The sequence below is a fragment of the Citrus sinensis genome, chromosome 2 (genome assembly GCF_022201045.2).
Source record: "Citrus sinensis cultivar Valencia sweet orange chromosome 2, DVS_A1.0, whole genome shotgun sequence".
In the NCBI taxonomy this organism is placed as follows: Eukaryota; Viridiplantae; Streptophyta; class Magnoliopsida; order Sapindales; family Rutaceae; genus Citrus; species Citrus sinensis.
This window is the reverse complement of record NC_068557.1, coordinates 27,006,224-27,024,283: the sequence shown is the minus strand read 5'-3', so window position 1 is coordinate 27,024,283 and position 18,060 is coordinate 27,006,224. Positions and strand designations below refer to the sequence as shown.

Sequence of the window (18,060 nt, the reverse complement as noted above, 5' to 3'; positions counted from 1 at the left end):
ATTATTGCAGTGTTTGTGATTATTGAAAGTGCAAAACTTTAAAAAACGACAATACTTAGGAATTTAATCAAATTTATCTTTTAAATTGAAAGTTGTTGATCATTTCCTACAATAATCTTCAACTCTGCAGTAATTCTACTAAAATAAACACTTTGATAATTAAGCTAGTTATTGAATTGAGAACTTAACGTAAAAATGAATATTTTGATGCTCAAGTTAGTGATTAAATTGAGGACTCATGAAAAGGAGGATACGAATTTGTTAAAGAGAATTATTTTCAGAATTTGGTTATCTAGTATAATCCAAAGTGATTTCAAAGTTAATGTTTTTTCTTTTATTGACTCATTGAGATTGCATTTGCACTTATTTCATTTTAAATTATTGATTCTTATTTTTAAAATTTGAGGTTATTTAAGATGTTAGACGAAATTACTACTTTTTTTTTTTATATAACTGGTTTAAAAAAAATGATAATATGCATTAACAAGTTTCTACGACGGAAGTGTGAGGGGAAAAAGTTTTGTTGTTTGGAGTTTCTACTGCCACCAAACTATGAGAATGCAATACAACAAGTTTCTAAGGGATTGTTTGGTATTATTTTTCGTTCATCATTTTTCATTTTGTAAAAATAGAAAACACAAAAACTTGTTTGGTAGGTCTTATTTACCGTATCATTTTTTATATATGTAAAAACGAGAACAATTTGGTCTGCGAAATCAACAAAGAAAATCATAAAAAAAAAATTGGTGTTTTATATTTATAGTGTTTAGTGTACGGATTCCACATCTACTTGTTCACTTTTCAATATCTAGTAAATGTAACTCTTTAGGGGGGCCAGCAAGACAGCACCCAAACCTTATTCCTCTCTCTATCATTTTTTTTTTAGTGAAATTACTGTTAAATTTTTATTTGTTGTGGTTTTTGTTAATGTGTAAGGGCAATTGTTTTTTTTTTATTATTATTTTGTCATATAATAATTTATTTTAACGCGATAACTCTAAATTCCCTTTTATTGTCTTTGTTTTTCAAGACATAAAGCTAAACCCATTCTCACTTTTTTATTTTCAAATACCGTTTTAGAAACACACTAACAAATGTATTTTTAAATTAACTAAAAACTAATCATTTCTATATTATACTATATAAATAAATAAAAAACGCGTTTTGAAATATAAAAACCGAAGGCACACTTAAGTGTTTCAAAATGTAACGAACATGTCATGTCCTGCTTCCACTAATTGCAGTTACTCCTTCTCGGTGAGATTTAAGGGGGGAAAAAAAAACAAAGCTACTCATGTAATTGAATTCACCAATCTTATATTATTAAGTCTGAATATTTTATACAAAAAAAAAAAATAGTGAACGTCTGAGCGACAACGCTTGTGAGTGACATTGTCAAGTGATGTTATTTGGTTAAGTTTTAGTGTTAACAGTACGAGATGGTTATATAATTGTATCGCGTGTTCAAATGCTCCTTACATGGAGGACGATAATGTCTAGACGTAGATGTTTAAATTCACACTTTATAAAATGAGACTAATGATTATAATATGACATAAAATTCCTTTTAGTTTTGTAAAAATATGTGCACTATAAGGATGTGTAAAACTATAAAAGATCTTTTACAGAAGGGATGACAATGAGGCGAGTTTGAAGGTAGGGATCATGGTCCCTGCCCCGAATTGGAAGCAATCCCTAAACTAACTTACATAACTAAAAATTCTTATTCGAAGGTAATTCGTAGACATCTTCAATAATTCCCAAATGGGACAAGGATTAAAACGGGAGCTCGATACCCAGTTATTTGTTAACTTATTTAATTTTAAAAAACCTAGAGGAACAATCACATTGGAGCCGATAGAACCCCGAAGGCAGTTATTGGAGAGGTTTAGCTTGAAGACATGACCAATATAATGTTCTCACTGCACTCAATGCCATCTCAAGAACAACTATCAATATTACCTTCGTCAGTTACATGATGCCGCCTCAGCACGACTTGGGATACTTCATGAAATATAAGAATCATCATCAACGATGAGGCTGTTGGGAAAATATGCTCTTTAAAAGCATATGTGTTTATTTAATTATAATAAATATTTTTTCTGATTAATAAAATTAATGAGGTATTTTATTCAAATATCTTAATTGCATTAATATTTTTTATTAAAGTCCATTTAATCATATTATATGTATTTATGTGATCACCATGTGGATTCACAGAAGACATAAATGCAAGTTATCTTATGATTAAATAAATTTAGTTCGCAGTTGATAAATAAAGTTGGGCACTTTATTTAGGTATAGACTGTAATGAATTCATTGAATAATTTGTCTTAATCATGTATGAATTTATTGATGTAGTACGACTACATTGAACAGGATCACATATGAGATTTAATTAACTTTGTAATAACTGTCAGACTTATTAAATCTCATAGGCATTGATTTTACTGTAATCTTAGTCTTGAGTTAATTATGATTTCATGATTGTAATTGTTATTACATTTGAGTTACCAATGGGCATGACACATACTTGTAGTCTAGATTACCCGGTATCTTGGTGGGAGCATTTATGAGTATTGAAGTTATAGATTAACAATATAGAATTTGTACTACACATCTCTTGATGGGTTTTCGGCACTTGATCATAGAATTCTCTGGCCAGAGTGTGTCAACATATTTAGTATGTTGAAAATGATCATTAGAGAAAATCAGTAAGTATCAAGGAACAAGATGTAATTAAATTGATTAGACAGTTGAGATATCGATTTAATTAATGATGTGGTACAAAGGATTGTGCAGTAAAGAAATCAATGTGGCTTGAGACGAATTATTATTCGAGCATACAATTATGGAAGTCAGTTCCAATCTTTTAGTGGAGTAGATTTGGAATTAAATAATTGAGCTAGTTTAATTATAAGCCTAATTATTGTAGCCACTATTGTATGTTCCCAAATGATCACCGGGTTAGCTCATTTAATTGACTGCACCGCTACTGGACTAATAAGTAAGATAACTAGCTATTTGAGTCAAAAGCCTAAATATATCATTTAGTGGGAGGCTCCATTTAATTAGCTTGTGTGTAAGGGGCCTTATGTTATTTTATAAGGTGGGTCCCCTATAGAAAAAGCTAGTAAAGTAAGTTTTGTTTTTTGATTATTTGGAGCCTATAGTTTTCACTAAAGAGAGATATAAAATGTTTATTTTCTCTATTGAAAAGGAGAGTAGCCACTTTATACATATCAGATAAAAATATTTTTCTCTCTATTGTTGAGAGAAAAATTTTCTCATGCTAGTTACTTTGGTAGTGATAAAGGCGCCCACACGTCAAGTGCAGATCAAATCTAAGTCATAACCTGGAAGATCATTGGTGACAGTTCGTGATCTAACAGGAGTGGTGGTGGAGGATCGTGATCTAGGAGCCTAAATCACTTCAACGAAAAAAGTCAAATCAGATTTTCAAGGTACGATTTATAGATTACAAATTCTTATATATTATATGAGAGCGATTTTCAAAAAATTTTATAAAAAATTTAAAAACCTAATTTTTTCCCAACAGAGGCTTTCTTTGAATTGTATCGACATAGAGCGTTGATCATCAAATGATAAGAGTAGCAGGACAGAAGAAGCAGTACTGAAGTCAGCAAAATTGTAAAATTAAAGAAGATGATGGGAAAAAATGTACTTTAAATATTGAGAATGAACTCAAGGAACTAGATATTGTACAATTCTGATAGAGAATTTCTATTTCAGTATTACAAACAATTATCTGAGAAAATTCAACGAGGATTTAGCCGTCCCAGTTACAGGCAAGTGTAATAATTTTGGTGGAACTAACATCTTCTCTATCTTCGTTATTATAATTAACTTCGCAACAACATTATCTGATCTTTTTGTCAGAGTCATTAATCAAGAAGCCTAAAGACATGCGTCAAGACCATCTAGATTAACTCTTTGGGCTTTTCATCTTCTTAAAATCCTCGAAGAATAACTAGTAATCAAGCAGCACAGATTTGACGGAAAACTTGGATAATGAGCGAGGCGATAGTGTTTAAGACTATTAGAGAAAATTCAAAATTGTGAATTAGGGTTTTCTTTTTACTAATTTGTAAAGTTATTAACATAATAATTTAATAATGTCTTATTTAATTTTCTTAAATATGATATTAAAAATATTTTAGGTTTGGATTCGACAATCTGATAAAGTCCCCGGATCCAAAAAAATTTAGGGTCTTGAGCTATCTCCAAAGTGGATTCGATTTATTTTTTAAAGCTTTTAAGAGTTCATACCCGGCCTAGGCCACACGAATTGTTGTTATCCCTACTTTACAGCACGGTAAAAAGAGGGGTTGGATTTGAATTCAAATCTTAACATAATATTACATTTTTTGTCTTATTACTATCTATAATTACAAAATTAGCCTTCAAATTTTAAAGTTTTTATATATAAATTTAAGGATAAAAAATAATTTAATTAAATAAATAATAAACAAATAGACCCGTATTTGATTCGTTTATGGCCTATCTATTAAATGAATACATATTTTAAAATCTATATCCATTTAAATTGAGTCAAATATATGGATCCTGGCCCATATTATCACACCAGTGGCATGAATGTTTGACTGAAACATAAAATATAAAAAAGAGTAACATTTCACTTATCAAATAATAGCATTTTAACTACTTATGAAAAAATAATAGCATTTTAACTTTAATACCAAAAGTGATATGATATTCATAAAATGAATAATATCATAGAGTATTAAGTAATTCTCAAATTATGAAATTAATCATCTAATTATTCCATGATACATTATTTGTGATGAAAATATTAAGATACTGTAAAAAAAATTGAAAATAATATTCAAATATAAGTTTTACGAACGGCCGATGCGGATCGTTCCCATGGTACTTAAATGGAAGGTAGCTACACGCAATTGCTTCCTTCAATATGCATCGTCATTAGATGAATCGAAAATTTCAACTTTTATTCGGTAATCAAATTTTACTGTTTTTATGATTTGCTTCAGAACTCCTGGCTCCCTAGCTTCAATATTTTCTCAAAAGAGGAAATATATATGTACACGCAGGCACACATATACATATATATAGAGAGAAGCTGATCCGATTACCATTAGGAACCTATTTGAAACAAATTGATAAATTACTTATTTATTTGTAAAATATTGAAGAATAAGGATTCATATGCTATTTGGACTCTTAAATAGTCGATGGTATGTTAAGTCGTGTCCAACCAGTACAAAGTATGAATTAATTTAATTATTAGTAATTTAATTTTTTTGGGTTAATTTTTCAACCGAATCAATAAGCAACACGTAGTAGTATTGCCACGTCACTTAGGAGGGTAAATACGTGTAGGCCTGGAGCATGAATCTGTTCCTTTACTCATTTCATGATTCATCATATCATCACCATCGTTGGGAGTTGTATTAAAAAGTATAAATCATCATAACTAAACAATCGGACTCCTGTCTTCTTTTGGGCTTTGCTTCTTCTCTACTCCATTCTCACTATTCTCAGGAAACTTGATACCAAGACAAATATAAAAAACAAACATTAAAATCTAAATTGATTGATCCTCTAAATCAGTTCAATCGAAACCCTAGCTTTTCACTTGGCTCTACTGTGGGGGGCAATAAGGCTCATGGGCATGGCGGACGAATGCTGCTGCATGCAACTGATCGACGGCAATGGCGAATTCAATGTGGATGGCCTTGAGAACTTCGTTAGAACCACTAAGCTCAACCACTGCGGCCTCTCTTACGCCGTCGTCGCCATCATGGGCCCTCAAAGTAGCGGTATGCTCCACTTGTTCTTTATTTTATTTCATTTTGTTTTTGTGAGAGTTTAGTGGATTTGACTGCTCAAGAGCTGAATTATCTATTGAATTTAGGCTTTCAGTTATTTTGGAAGTTTAAGCTGCTTTTACCGTGTTATGACCTCTTTCGCTGCTAGATTTTGGTTGCTGCTTTTGGATTCGAGATAAGAATTCATGATTGAATTTGTTGATTTTTTTTTTTTTTTGCCATTGTGATTTACAAGCTGTAGGTTAGATAGATCAAGTAATCTTGTATGTGTAAGAGATAAGGGTGCATTTTGTGAGTGTTTTGTAGAGCAATGCCTCTGAGTTTAAAGTAATTTCTGTGAGAGTAGTTAAATGTGTTTTGTTCAAAAAGGTAAAAAGCACTAGAAGCACTCTTTTACTGAAAAACCACTTTCAAGACATGCATCTAGCTGATTGTTTTCTTTTCATCCCAAAATGATTTGACTTAGTCCAACCCAATTTATACCATGGGACTTCAAAATGCTCGACTTCATTAAAATGATTTCTAGACCCTGTAAATCCATTTATGACTCTTTTAGCTCAGTATTATCTACATTTAGCTGTTGCTGCATCTGAGTATTTAATGACTTAATTAATTTACTCAATAATGTTTAAGGATTAACAAGTGTTTACCCTGTACAATTTTTTGTATAAACAATTAAGTCCGTCCATTTTTAGAAATACCACTTTACCACTTGGCATTAGCTTTGTCGTAAAGTTTTGCACGTTTACTAATGTTGACCAGCCAGAAAGTCAGCATTGCCCCTAAAAGATTTCAATATATCATTCGTAACGGCTTAAATCTTTTAAGGGCAATATTGTCTTTCTGGTTGTTGACATTAGTCAAGATGTCAACCTTAGTGGTAACTGGTAACAACTAAAGTCTAGGGGTCAAGCATCCATAAAAGGATGGCTCTAAATGTTGTCATGGTAAATTTGAGGGTTTCAGGTGTCATTTACCTCCTTAAACACCCCCCCCCCCCCCCCCCCCCCCCACAAGATTAAAAAAAACATTCCGATGAAGAACTCAGTGAGTCTGTATTTGTTAAGCTATCTTAAATTCGGTTGATAAACTGTACATCCTAAATTTTTTTTGCTGTGATTCCCATTGATTGCTTATGCATATTCTTTTGATTGATGTTATGGAAATGCGTTAGTGATAATGGTTGCCTGAATCACGTGTTTGCTTTTGCCTGATTTCTCTCTTGTCATTATGAACAGGGAAAAGTACTTTGATGAATCATCTTTTCCATACCAATTTCAGAGAGATGGATGCATTCAGGGGAAGGTTGGTTTTTTTATGTTTCTCAAGTTTTATATAAATCTCCTTATATTTCCTACTATAAGAAACAAGAAAAATGATCCAATTTTGTTGCAGGAGTCAAACAACTAAAGGCATTTGGATAGCGAAGTGTGTTGGCATTGAGCCTTTCACAATTGCCATGGATTTGGAGGGTAGTGATAGCAGGGAAAGAGGGGAGGTATAAAGATCTTTATTGATTTTTTTTGCTACAGTTCAAACTTTAGTGCAATCTGGGGCTATGATTCTATATGAAGGAGTTTTCTCTATCTTATAGCTCTTACCCTTTCTGTAGTTGGCAATACTAAATATGGGTTGATTCTGTACGAATAATAAAATTCTAATTAGGATAGATGATGCTTAGCGCTGAGGTAACCTTTAGAATAGGTATGCCTTGTTCTAAATCAGGAGGCTGAAGTGGGTTAACAATTTAGAATAAGGATCTTATATTGATTTTGGTTTTTTTCTCTGGTGATAAGTCCCGAAACTGATATCCTTGGTATCTTCATGTAGTGATATTTCATCCAAATGTTTATCAGGTTTGACTTTTAGGGTCCCTGCTTGATGTGATGTTTATGAGGCTTAAAGTTAGTCATAGAGCCTTTTGTAAATCTAGAAATGCTTCTAGACAGATTTGTCCTTTCTTTTGGTTGTCAACTCTTTTCAATATCTTTCTGCAAGATTTCTGAAACACTGAAGTCTATACATGCCTCCTATGTTTCATAAGTTGGTGTGTTTTTGAACATTTGCACATTCTTGGGCCTATAAACTTTTCAGTGTAATTTAGCAGATAAAAAAATTAAACTGTTTATCTTTAAAATTAGAAGCTGCATTTATTTATCTGTTGCAATCGTATGTTACTTTTTGGGAATTTTTTTCATTACACATGATGTGTGCTTGTAAATTTGATATTTACAGGACGACACAACATTTGAGAAACAAAGCGCCCTGTTTGCTTTGGCAATTGCAGATATTGTGCTGATAAACATGTGAGTTAAATATTTTTTCATAGCTACTAAATATGTTAGCATGAGACAGCTAAATCTTGGTCAGGAAGGCTGACTTGAGAAAATAAATGCTTTTCTAGTTTTCTTTAAAAAATAGCCTGTCCAATCTGGCTTTGGAATGAAATAAATTACATTTGATGGATTGTTTTGAATTGACTCTAATAAGACATTTGCAACAAAATTTCATAATCTTGGCTTATTCTGTTGAATACTACATCTAATTTATATAGTTTCGGTTGTGCATGTGAGTAGTTTAGGCTGGTTGAATCCTGGTCATTACCATTAAAATTCCTAATCTTTTACAGATTTTGGACTTTCCTGGGCTTTGGGCTGCGGGAAGTGTCTTTCATTTCTGTGCTGTGGGTTGATGGTTTAGTCCTTGGCCTCTTTCTTTTGTTGGATCGCATATAAATATTTGAGAAAACACTTATGACATTAATTTTGTTCCATGGAGCAAGATTATACCTATAGTAATTTGATGTCTGAAAAGTGCTGTATTGAGATGATTTTTGACAATATTTACCTTAATCTATTTATTCCTTAAAGAGAAAAGCATGTGTGAATCCTACTTTTTGTTCTGTTGTCTGTACTGAATTCCCTCACTGTTCAAACGGTAGATCTATATTTGGAGTTTTATAAATGTAAAAGGGAGAGATCACTTAGAAGCCTCGGAAACTTGCAGGAAAACATACACATTGGGTGTTATTTCATTTATTAATCAGATATCTAATATGATATGCAGGTGGTGCCATGATATCGGTAGGGAGCAGGCAGCCAATAAGCCTCTTCTAAAGACAGTTTTTCAGGTACTCTAGTTAGTTGTCTCTGCCAATGTGTTAGTGGGCATTTATCGAAGAGAATAGTCTGCTTTTCGGTTTGTTTGTAGGTCATGATGCGTTTGTTTAGCCCACGCAAAACGACCCTTCTATTTGTTATACGCGACAAGACAAAGGTCTGGAGTCATGTCTTTCTTCTTCGTCTTTATGCTTCATTTACTTTGTGGAATATAATTTCTCTTCTCTGTTTGAGTGTTTGTCCTGTTGGTACTGTCCTTGCAGACTCCTCTTGAATATCTAGAGCCCATTCTAAGAGAAGATATTCAAAAGGTAAATTTGTTTGTTTTTGGTTACATTTGCATTTGTTCATCTCTTGTTCTTTATTGTATCATTCAGCATTTTGATAGGTGTTTATTCCTGCAGATATGGGATGCAGTTCCTAAGCCCCAAACCCTTAAAAATACTCCGCTTAGTGAATTTTTTAATGTGAGAGTTTTTTATTTTATTTTTTCCAGATTCTCTTTCTGTCACTGATTCATTTTCTACAGGCACTTTAGTTTTTGGTTGATAAAAGTTTATTGACATTTCTTACTTTTGACTTGAAGGTGGAGGTTACTGCTTTGTCTAGCTATGAAGAAAAAGAAGAGCAATTTAAAGAGCAGGTAGACACTTTATTAAAAGTAGAAGCTTGTTGAATATTGGTTTATATGTGTTTTGACCTTTGCTGCTTGAACTTTTGAATTCTTGGGACAGTAATATTTGATTCCTGACATGTTTTTCCAATAATCAGAGTTCATAATATCTGTCATTTGGTGTCTTATCCTATTTAATTCTTCTCATTTCCTGTGAAATAAGTAGTTTGCAGCTGTTATTTTACAGGCTTACAAATTTCGATCTTACTTAACATATTGTACAGGTTGCTGAACTGAGACAGCGGTTTTTCCATTCTATCTCTCCAGGAGGACTTGCTGGTGATAGGCAGGGAGTAGTTCCTGCTTCAGGATTTTCCTTTAGCGCACAGCAGATATGGAGAGTGATAAAAGAGAACAAGGACCTGGATCTTCCTGCTCATAAGGTCTTGTATTTGTCCTTCTGCGATGCAAATATGCTGTTCATGTTTCGAATTATCACTTGTTTGTTTCATTAAATATTTTGTTAGTTTTAATCAGGTAATGGTTGCAACTGTTCGGTGTGAGGAGATTGCCAATGACAAGCTCCGCCGTTTATCAGCTGATGAGGTATGTTAGCATACATCTTTCTTCTTGGATACAGACTGTTCTCCTCTGCCAGTACTAAGTTGATCTGTTGCAGGGGTGGTTGGCATTGGAGGAAGCTGTTCAAGAAGGTCCTGTCTCAGGTTTTGGAAAAAGGCTGAGCTCTGTCCTAGATACATATCTTTCAGAGTAAGTTCACATCTTTTCTGATATATTAATCTTCAGATTTAAATGATATGATTGACCAAACTCGTGGTGGATAAATCTTTAATTTGTATTTAAGATGTTCCACCTGGGTGTGATGAAGCAAAGGCTATAGAATGTGTTAGGAAAACATTTCTTGTTTATTTCATCCTTTCTTAAGCTTATGTAAACTTCCTATGCATAAAAATTTTAAACTGATATCCTGACTTACAAGTTATGTTTTACCAGGAGTTGAAGCCCTGATTTGCTACTTCTGTTTTCTTGAGTAATTGCATATATTTATGCTGAGGGCCTCAGGATATGTTCATTGGTTCCATTCCATTTGGAAGCTCTGACCTTGAATTTAACATTGAAATAATTTTAGGTATGACATGGAGGCAGTATACTTTGATGAAGGTGTGAGAAATGCAAAACGAAAACAGTTGGAATCAAAAGCGTTGGATGTAAGGCTCTATATACTTTTTATTGTATTGTTCATTTTTTCTGTTTGGGAAGAACTTTAATCTAGTTTTCATGCATGTTAGATGACCTGATGTGGAAAATGGTCAAGCTGGTGGTTTCTCACATTCTTATTTTTGTTAGATTTACCTTGAAACTATCTTAGCACAAGCAGTTGCATTTTTTAACTCATGCTTTTGATAATGAGTTAAAAATGGTATTTAACGATGGACAGTTGTTTTACCCTCCTATTTTTTTTTTCAAAAAAATCTTGAATACTTAAATTGAAACCACTATTGAATTTAAATTCCAAAGTGTCCTGGGCTCCTGTTTGACACCTTCTCACAAGTAATGTCTTTCTCTAGTCCTACAACGCCATTTGTGGAGCTGTTGCAAAACTACATTCCTGCTGGTTCTGGATGAATTGTTATTTTTATTTTTCATTTTTTCAAAAGGTAGGGGGGTGGGCAAGGCCCAAATTCATTTTTTTTGGCCCCTTACTTTCTGCATACTTTGCTGGTTTTTAGGCTATCATAACTTGTGATCTCCACAAGGTTCAAAAGGTAAGAGGGTGGGCCAACCAAATAAAGCTGCTTGAAAACCACTCAGCCATGCCCAAATTCATTTTTTTAGCCTCTCACATTGACATATTGTCTGGTAGATTCTTTAGATTTGAAATTATTCTTCTAGAAATAAATGAGGTTGCTACTAAGCCAAACTGCTTGTGATCTCCACAAGCTTGGTTTGGTTGCAGGGAAGGATGACAATTTTTATTGTTGGATCCCACCCTATTTGGGATGGGATTGGGACATATTTTTGTCCCAAAAAAAAAAAAAAAGACAAAGAGACATGAATGAGATTTTTTTTTTATCCCACTTGCATAAATGAGGATGCTTTTGAAATAGTGTTTGGTTTGGCGTTGTATTTAACATGGCTGAAGTTGATTACTGTCCAAATCTAACATTTTGAAGCGTAAGTCTTAATATTAATGTGCAATGGAAACAAATAGGCAATTAAAAAATGTTAGCATAAAATTATATTCGAATATGCATGTAGTCAAAATAAAACTATTATTTGATTATTTTACTTTGTATTTAGTCAAGATTTACTATATTGAATTATGAGGATCCTTAAAAGAAAAAAAGTTAGAATTTATTTATTTACATTCGAGACTGTTTAGGATAATGGGATATTTAACGGGACAGGATAAGGACAAATTTTTATCCCAAAAAAAAAAAAAAAAATTAAGGGACGGGAATGTGACATTTTTTTATCCCATTTGCATATGTGGGATGGGATTGGGATTGGCAAATCCTGCCCCATCCCGTCCCATTGCCAACGCTAGTTGCATGCACAGTTACTTGGTAAACATGCCAAAGATGAGCATGAACTGTGGATGTTTACAAATGAGCTTGTATTGATAAGGTCCCATGCCCTCCCTTATGGACAAACACCTGCATGAAAGAGACAGAGTGTAGTTCTGGCTGGATTAAAGTTTTGAGTCTTAGGCTCGTCTAGTTAAGTTTTCTCACTAAGCCATGCATGAGGCAAACATTTTTTCTTGAGCCAAGCCTGATTCAGACTTTCATAGTAAGCCTTGATTCTAGGACGCTGGTCAAGCCCTACAACTCAGTGACGTATTTGCACCTAGCACTTTTGAATTTGGTTTCACGCATTGTATGGTTTCTTAAAATGGTTTATTTCAATTTTTGCCTTAAGTTTTTATTTTATTTTTATAATTATTCTTAATTTTTAAGTTTTTCTGTATCTCATTTATTCACAATGTTTCTCCCAATTTCCAGTTTGTCTACCCTACATATAGTACTTTGCTGGGTCATCTACGTTCTAAAGCATTTGAAAGTTTTAAGATCCAATTGGAACAATCACTAAAGAAAGGGGAGGGATTTGCTGCATCTGTTCGTACTTGTACTCAGTCTTGTATGCTTGAGTTTGACCGAGGGTGTGCAGGTAAGAAAATTTGGAATAGCTTGCTCTCAAATTATAATCGTGTACCTATTTTTTGTTGGTGAACTTCAGTTGACTGCTGCCTCAATATTAGAATTTTTTTCTGATAAGGAAGTCAATTTTTGTATGTTTATCTCATGATTGAAGCTCCGGATTTTTACATTAAAGCCATATGGAAATTCGTACTGTTTTGTAATTTTAGCCAGTTTACTATTCAGCTAGTGCTCTTTTTTCCTTCTTCCCCATTTGTACTTGTCTCCATAAATGCTTCATATCCCCTTCAACGGTGAGGTAGAGAACTACCCCTTCTGCTTGACTGCATAATATTTACAATATGGAACTCGATCTGTGTTTAGGTGTACTCTTAAATTCTTACCGTGACTAAGTTTTGGCTTGACTACAGTAAATCTCAGAACTCACAGGGGTTGTTGACCAATTTAAATACGTGAATGAAGTGGTGCAGCATTACAGGGAGTTTTTATAGTTTATTTGATAATTATTAATGGCTAATTAAGACTTGTATGGTATTGGAAAACATTCTAAAGTAGGATGTTTGGCAGGAATTAGAACAGAGGCTGGTAAAAATCTTGTTTGATGGATTTTTTCTCCTCACTTGGAATTTTCTAAGTTCTTCAAACACCCTTTGCTGCTATAAAACTCATAATTTTGGTCACTTCCACCAACTCAACGATTGGGTGGTCTTCATTGTTTCTCTGTCTCTCCCCCCTCGGCCCCCCCCAAAAAAATTACAGGGAATTTTAATAGTTTATTTGATAATTATTAATGGCTAATTAAGACTTGTATGGTATTGGAAAACATTCTAAAGTAGGATGTTTGGCAAGAAATTAGAACAGAGGCTTGTAAAAATCTTGTTTGATGGATTTTTTCTCCTCACTAGGAATTTTCTAAGTTCTTCAAACACCCTTTGCTGCTATAAAACTCATAATTTTGGCCACTTCCACCAACTCAATGATTGGGTGGTCTTCATTGTTTCTCTCTCTCTCTCCCCCCTCGCAACACCGCCCCCCCCCCAACCGGGTCTCCCTCTTATTCTCTTACATACTAGGAACAAATCTTTACTTTTGATGGTCAACTTGTGTACATGCTTATTAGCAGTCTGATATGACAATTCAATAACTCCTCTCTCAGATGCTGCTATAAGACAGGCTAAGTGGGATGCTTCAAAAGTCCGAGAAAAACTTCGCCGTGATATAGATACAGAAGCATCATCTGTTCGCAGTGTCAAGCTGTCTGCAATAATAGCTGACCATGAGGTTATTTTCTTGGCTAATACAGTACTTCATAACTGCTTTTTGAGTTAACATTGCTCTTTACACACTATTTTTATATGCATTTACTTGAGACTCCCATGTTGACACCTTATTGAATGCAGAAAAATCTTACTGAAGCACTTAGTGGACCTGTAGAATCCCTATTTGAAGTTGGTGATGAAGATACCTGGGCATCAATAAGAAGGCTTCTTAAACGTGAGACTGAAGCTGCTGTATTGAAGTTTTCAACTGCAATTGCTGGTTTTGAAATGGATCAAGCTGCAGTTGACACAATGGTGCAAAATTTAAGGAGCTATGCAAGGAATGTTGTGGTGAAAAAGGCAAGAGAAGAAGCTGGAAAAGTTCTGATCCGCATGAAGGACAGGTAAAGATATTTTATTTGTGTTTTTCTTGTCTTTTAGCTTGGTCAAATGGGAGATCACTCATTGGAAGGTTATTATTATTATCATCTTCATAAGAAATTTTTAATATTATTATCATCTTGATAAGATATTTTTAATATTATTATCATCTTTGTTGCTTAATACCCTGTAAATATATTTCAGATTCTCAACAGTCTTCAATCATGACAATGACTCTTTGCCAAGGGTTTGGACTGGAAAAGAGGACATCAGGACAATAACAAAGGATGCTCGTGCCGCGGTAATTTTACATGGCTTTCTTATCAATGGGAGATCAACTACCTGCAGTATGATTATATCTGATTTCTCTTTTACTATCACCTTGGTGCAGTCATTGAGGCTTTTATCTGTCATGGCTGCCATACGCTTGGATGAGAAACCAGATAAAGTTGAGAGTTTGCTGTTTTCCTCTCTAATGGACGGAACTGCTGCTGCATCATTGCCTCGGGATAGGAGTATAGGAGATTCTGTTGACCCTCTTGCCTCAAGCATGTGGGAGGAGGTAGTCTTTAGCTAATACTGGTAGTTTGTTCCTAGAGTATATCGTTTTTTATCAAAATTCTCATAGCTGATGCAAAATGAACTAGGTTTCTCCACAAGATAAGCTGATAACACCAGTGCAATGCAAATCTTTGTGGAGACAGTTTAAAGCAGAAACTGAGTATACAGTTACTCAAGCTATTTCCGCGCAGGTACATATAGTACATTCTTTTGTTTGCAAGAACTCTCACCTAGCATTTGATGACATACTTGTTGGCATGTGAGTGTTTGCATCAGTAACTGTCCTTAAATTTATTTGCCTGCTGGACAGCAATTTTTCAAATTAGTTTGTATGTATATTGTCCTTTGCATTTGCTAAATTAAGTTGATTGTATCTGCCTTATTTATCTGACAAGTCTGCAGAGAAATTAAATTTTATAATGAATTTGGGGAAGTTTTCTGTTCATGAGTGGCTGACTGTAAATTCTTTGCATTAATTGAAATTTGGAAATTGTGAATTTCTATGATTCACAAAGTTCACCTTTCTAAGCTTTCTTGATTTTCTAATTTCATGCATACTATTTCATGTTCACTGGGATAATCTTGTGTTCTGTATCATTGCATTATACTTGTAAAAGTCTGAACCATGGAGACTTCACATGTACAGGCATGTGGTGGTGGAATTTAGTGGGCAACTGTTTGAAGTTTTCAGTGTTCTGAGTTGATATGTAGGTTGGGGCTGTGAGTTCTAATGAAAGTAATAAAAGTCATGGTTTTGTTAATGTATGGAAAGACAGGAAGTTTGTGACTTTTTTCAATGTAAAAGCATGCAGTAAATGTAAGGAAAAGAAAAAGGAAAAGCCTTAATCATGTTCCAATTATTACAGATGCTAAGCATAGAACTAGTGCGCTTGTTGAAATATTGAATGTGTATTAGTTCACACTTTCACTGTTTAAAATTTTTCTCCTGCTCTAATCTTGAATCTCTGCTCCCATCTGTAGAGCTAGCGTCATAATATGCTACTTTTAATCATTTCTAGACCTTACTGCTTACTGCATCAGCAATTCTTCATATAATATAGAAATGTGCTCAGATGATTTTAAGATTGGCTGTTTTTTCTCTGTGTTTCCTCACTAATGGGTCATTAGTGCATACACTGACATGTATAGTATTTAGCACTAATATATGATACTGCTCACCACAGGAGGCTCACAAGAAGAATAACAACTGGATGCCTCCTCCTTGGGCAATTTTGACAATGGCTGTACTTGGTTTTAACGAGTTCATGCTCCTCTTAAAGTAATGATGCCCATCCAGATTGATCATTCTTGTACAGTGTATACTAATTTGAGCCTACCCCTAGCGTTAGTCATTTGGTTTATTGACGGGTGTTCTGCTTGTGTAACAGGAATCCTCTTTACCTCATGATTTTGTTTGTTGCATATCTGCTTTTGAGAGCCTTATGGGTACAGATGGACATTGCGGCGGAGTTTCGACATGGAGCTGTGAGTATTTTAAGAGAGTCTTTAGATAACACATGCACTTTGCACAGGCAAAAGGCTATTAAAATCAAGGGATCTTTGTTAAATCCTCAATGGTTGCTTATTGGTCATTAACATCCTGTTTCTAATTGTTCTCTCATCGAACTCTTTTGTGAGGTGGTTGTTTCTGAAATTGTAGCTGTTCAAGTTTGCATAGTAGTTATAATGTAATTGATTATATCTTACATTTACTAGGGTTTATAGATTGTACATCAAAATGTTACTGATACTCTCAATTTTAGATTGAGGTCTATTCTCTTTGATTGTCATATTACACCTTCGGGCTTGTGGCAAATAACTTGAACATGCATTTGCTTGTATTAATCTGATAGTGAAATCATGCTTTCAGTTAGACTTTGTTTCAGTTTGCGTTAGAGAGATAAATAGAAGAGTTATGAAATCAAATATCCTTGATGCATTTCATATTAAGTTGTTTTTATCTTTTTAGTCAGTGTAATTTGCTTTTATAAGTAGATGGATGCTGTATGTGAGTCTCATGTCTTGTTTTGCTCTGCTACCAGCTGCCAGGCATTCTTTCCATTTCATCAAAGTTTCTTCCTACTATTATGAACCTCATCAGGCGATTGGCTGAGGAGGCTCAAGGGCAGCGACCTCCGGAAGCCTCAAGACCACAACAGTCCCTAGCTTCTCAGAGTTTCAGATATCAAACACCGCCACCAGCAGGATCAAGCTCAATTCCTGAGTCATCTGTATCATCTAACATTTCATCGTCTGAAAGCGAGTTTGAGTCCTCAGGTCTAAACTTGATTCGCAGGCGAAGTACAAATATCCCAGAGGCTGAATCTTCTTGATGGAAAGATGTCAAAAGTGTAGTATTTTGTATCAAAGTTGGGCAGTTTTTTTCATAGAACAAATCCTTTCCCCCTGTATCATATGAAAGGGAAAATGGGATACCCTAGAGATAGGAAAAGGTCGTGGGAATGAATTCGAGGGAAACGCAAAGTTTTCAAGGTGTAAGAAGAATGATTCTGGGATGAGAAATTTGTATACTGAACAATTTTAACATTAAAATTTATAATTAAGGAATAAAAGAGTTGGAAGATGTCATTTCTCACTTACATTTTTCTTATTTGATATAAGTTGTGAAAACTGACCCCAACCCTTTCGATGAATCTACTTTTGTGTGTTGTTTAAGATTTTTTGTTTTATTATTATTATTATTTTTTAAAAACTAACTATCAACTACATTCTCCAGTTGGTTAGGTGGTGAACTTGTCATTCATAAAGTCCCAACTCCCAATCCTCAGCGCTACGCTACCAGTTAAAAAATTCAAGTCAAACTAATAGTTGGGGGAATTCTACTCCTCCCATAGGAGAACTATTTAAGTCCGCCGCCTACTCCTTTAACAGAAGATTAGAACGAAGACAAGAATAAAATCTATACTCGTTGAATTAGGCCAGCATTATAAATACTTCTTCTTGATTATCGATTGACATTTTAGCGTTCTCAGTGAAATAAATTAGATGATTATCCACCAAGTTAGTTTTTAAATAATAATGGCCAAAAAATTAATATGACAACACTGATAAGGATATGTGTAAAATTTCCCTAAGCATTTATGGGCACACAAA

General features: G+C 34.1%; 1 protein-coding gene across 2 annotated transcripts; it reads left to right on the top strand.

Annotated features, from left to right (window-relative positions):
* The first annotated feature begins 5,434 nt into the window (after nucleotides 1-5,434).
* On the top strand, nucleotides 5,435-17,546 carry LOC102622723 (protein ROOT HAIR DEFECTIVE 3 homolog 2). Of its 2 annotated transcripts, XM_006468384.4 has the most exons (22): nucleotides 5,436-5,822; nucleotides 7,070-7,136; nucleotides 7,227-7,329; nucleotides 8,067-8,137; nucleotides 8,898-8,961; nucleotides 9,042-9,107; nucleotides 9,214-9,261; nucleotides 9,355-9,417; nucleotides 9,537-9,593; nucleotides 9,848-10,006; nucleotides 10,101-10,169; nucleotides 10,243-10,334; nucleotides 10,714-10,792; nucleotides 12,590-12,755; nucleotides 13,902-14,026; nucleotides 14,146-14,408; nucleotides 14,590-14,686; nucleotides 14,777-14,947; nucleotides 15,033-15,137; nucleotides 16,131-16,225; nucleotides 16,335-16,431; nucleotides 16,989-17,546. In XM_006468384.4, exons 1-22 carry the CDS (start codon nucleotides 5,669-5,671, stop codon nucleotides 17,277-17,279), a joined length of 2,502 nt encoding a protein of 833 aa, XP_006468447.2. In that variant the 5' UTR covers nucleotides 5,436-5,668; the 3' UTR covers nucleotides 17,280-17,546. The 2 variants fall into 2 exon arrangements, with proteins under 2 accessions (XP_052290538.1, XP_006468447.2); XM_052434578.1 differs by lacking the exon at nucleotides 9,355-9,417 and having other exon boundaries at nucleotides 5,435-5,822.
* Nucleotides 17,547-18,060: the final 514 nt, after the last annotated feature.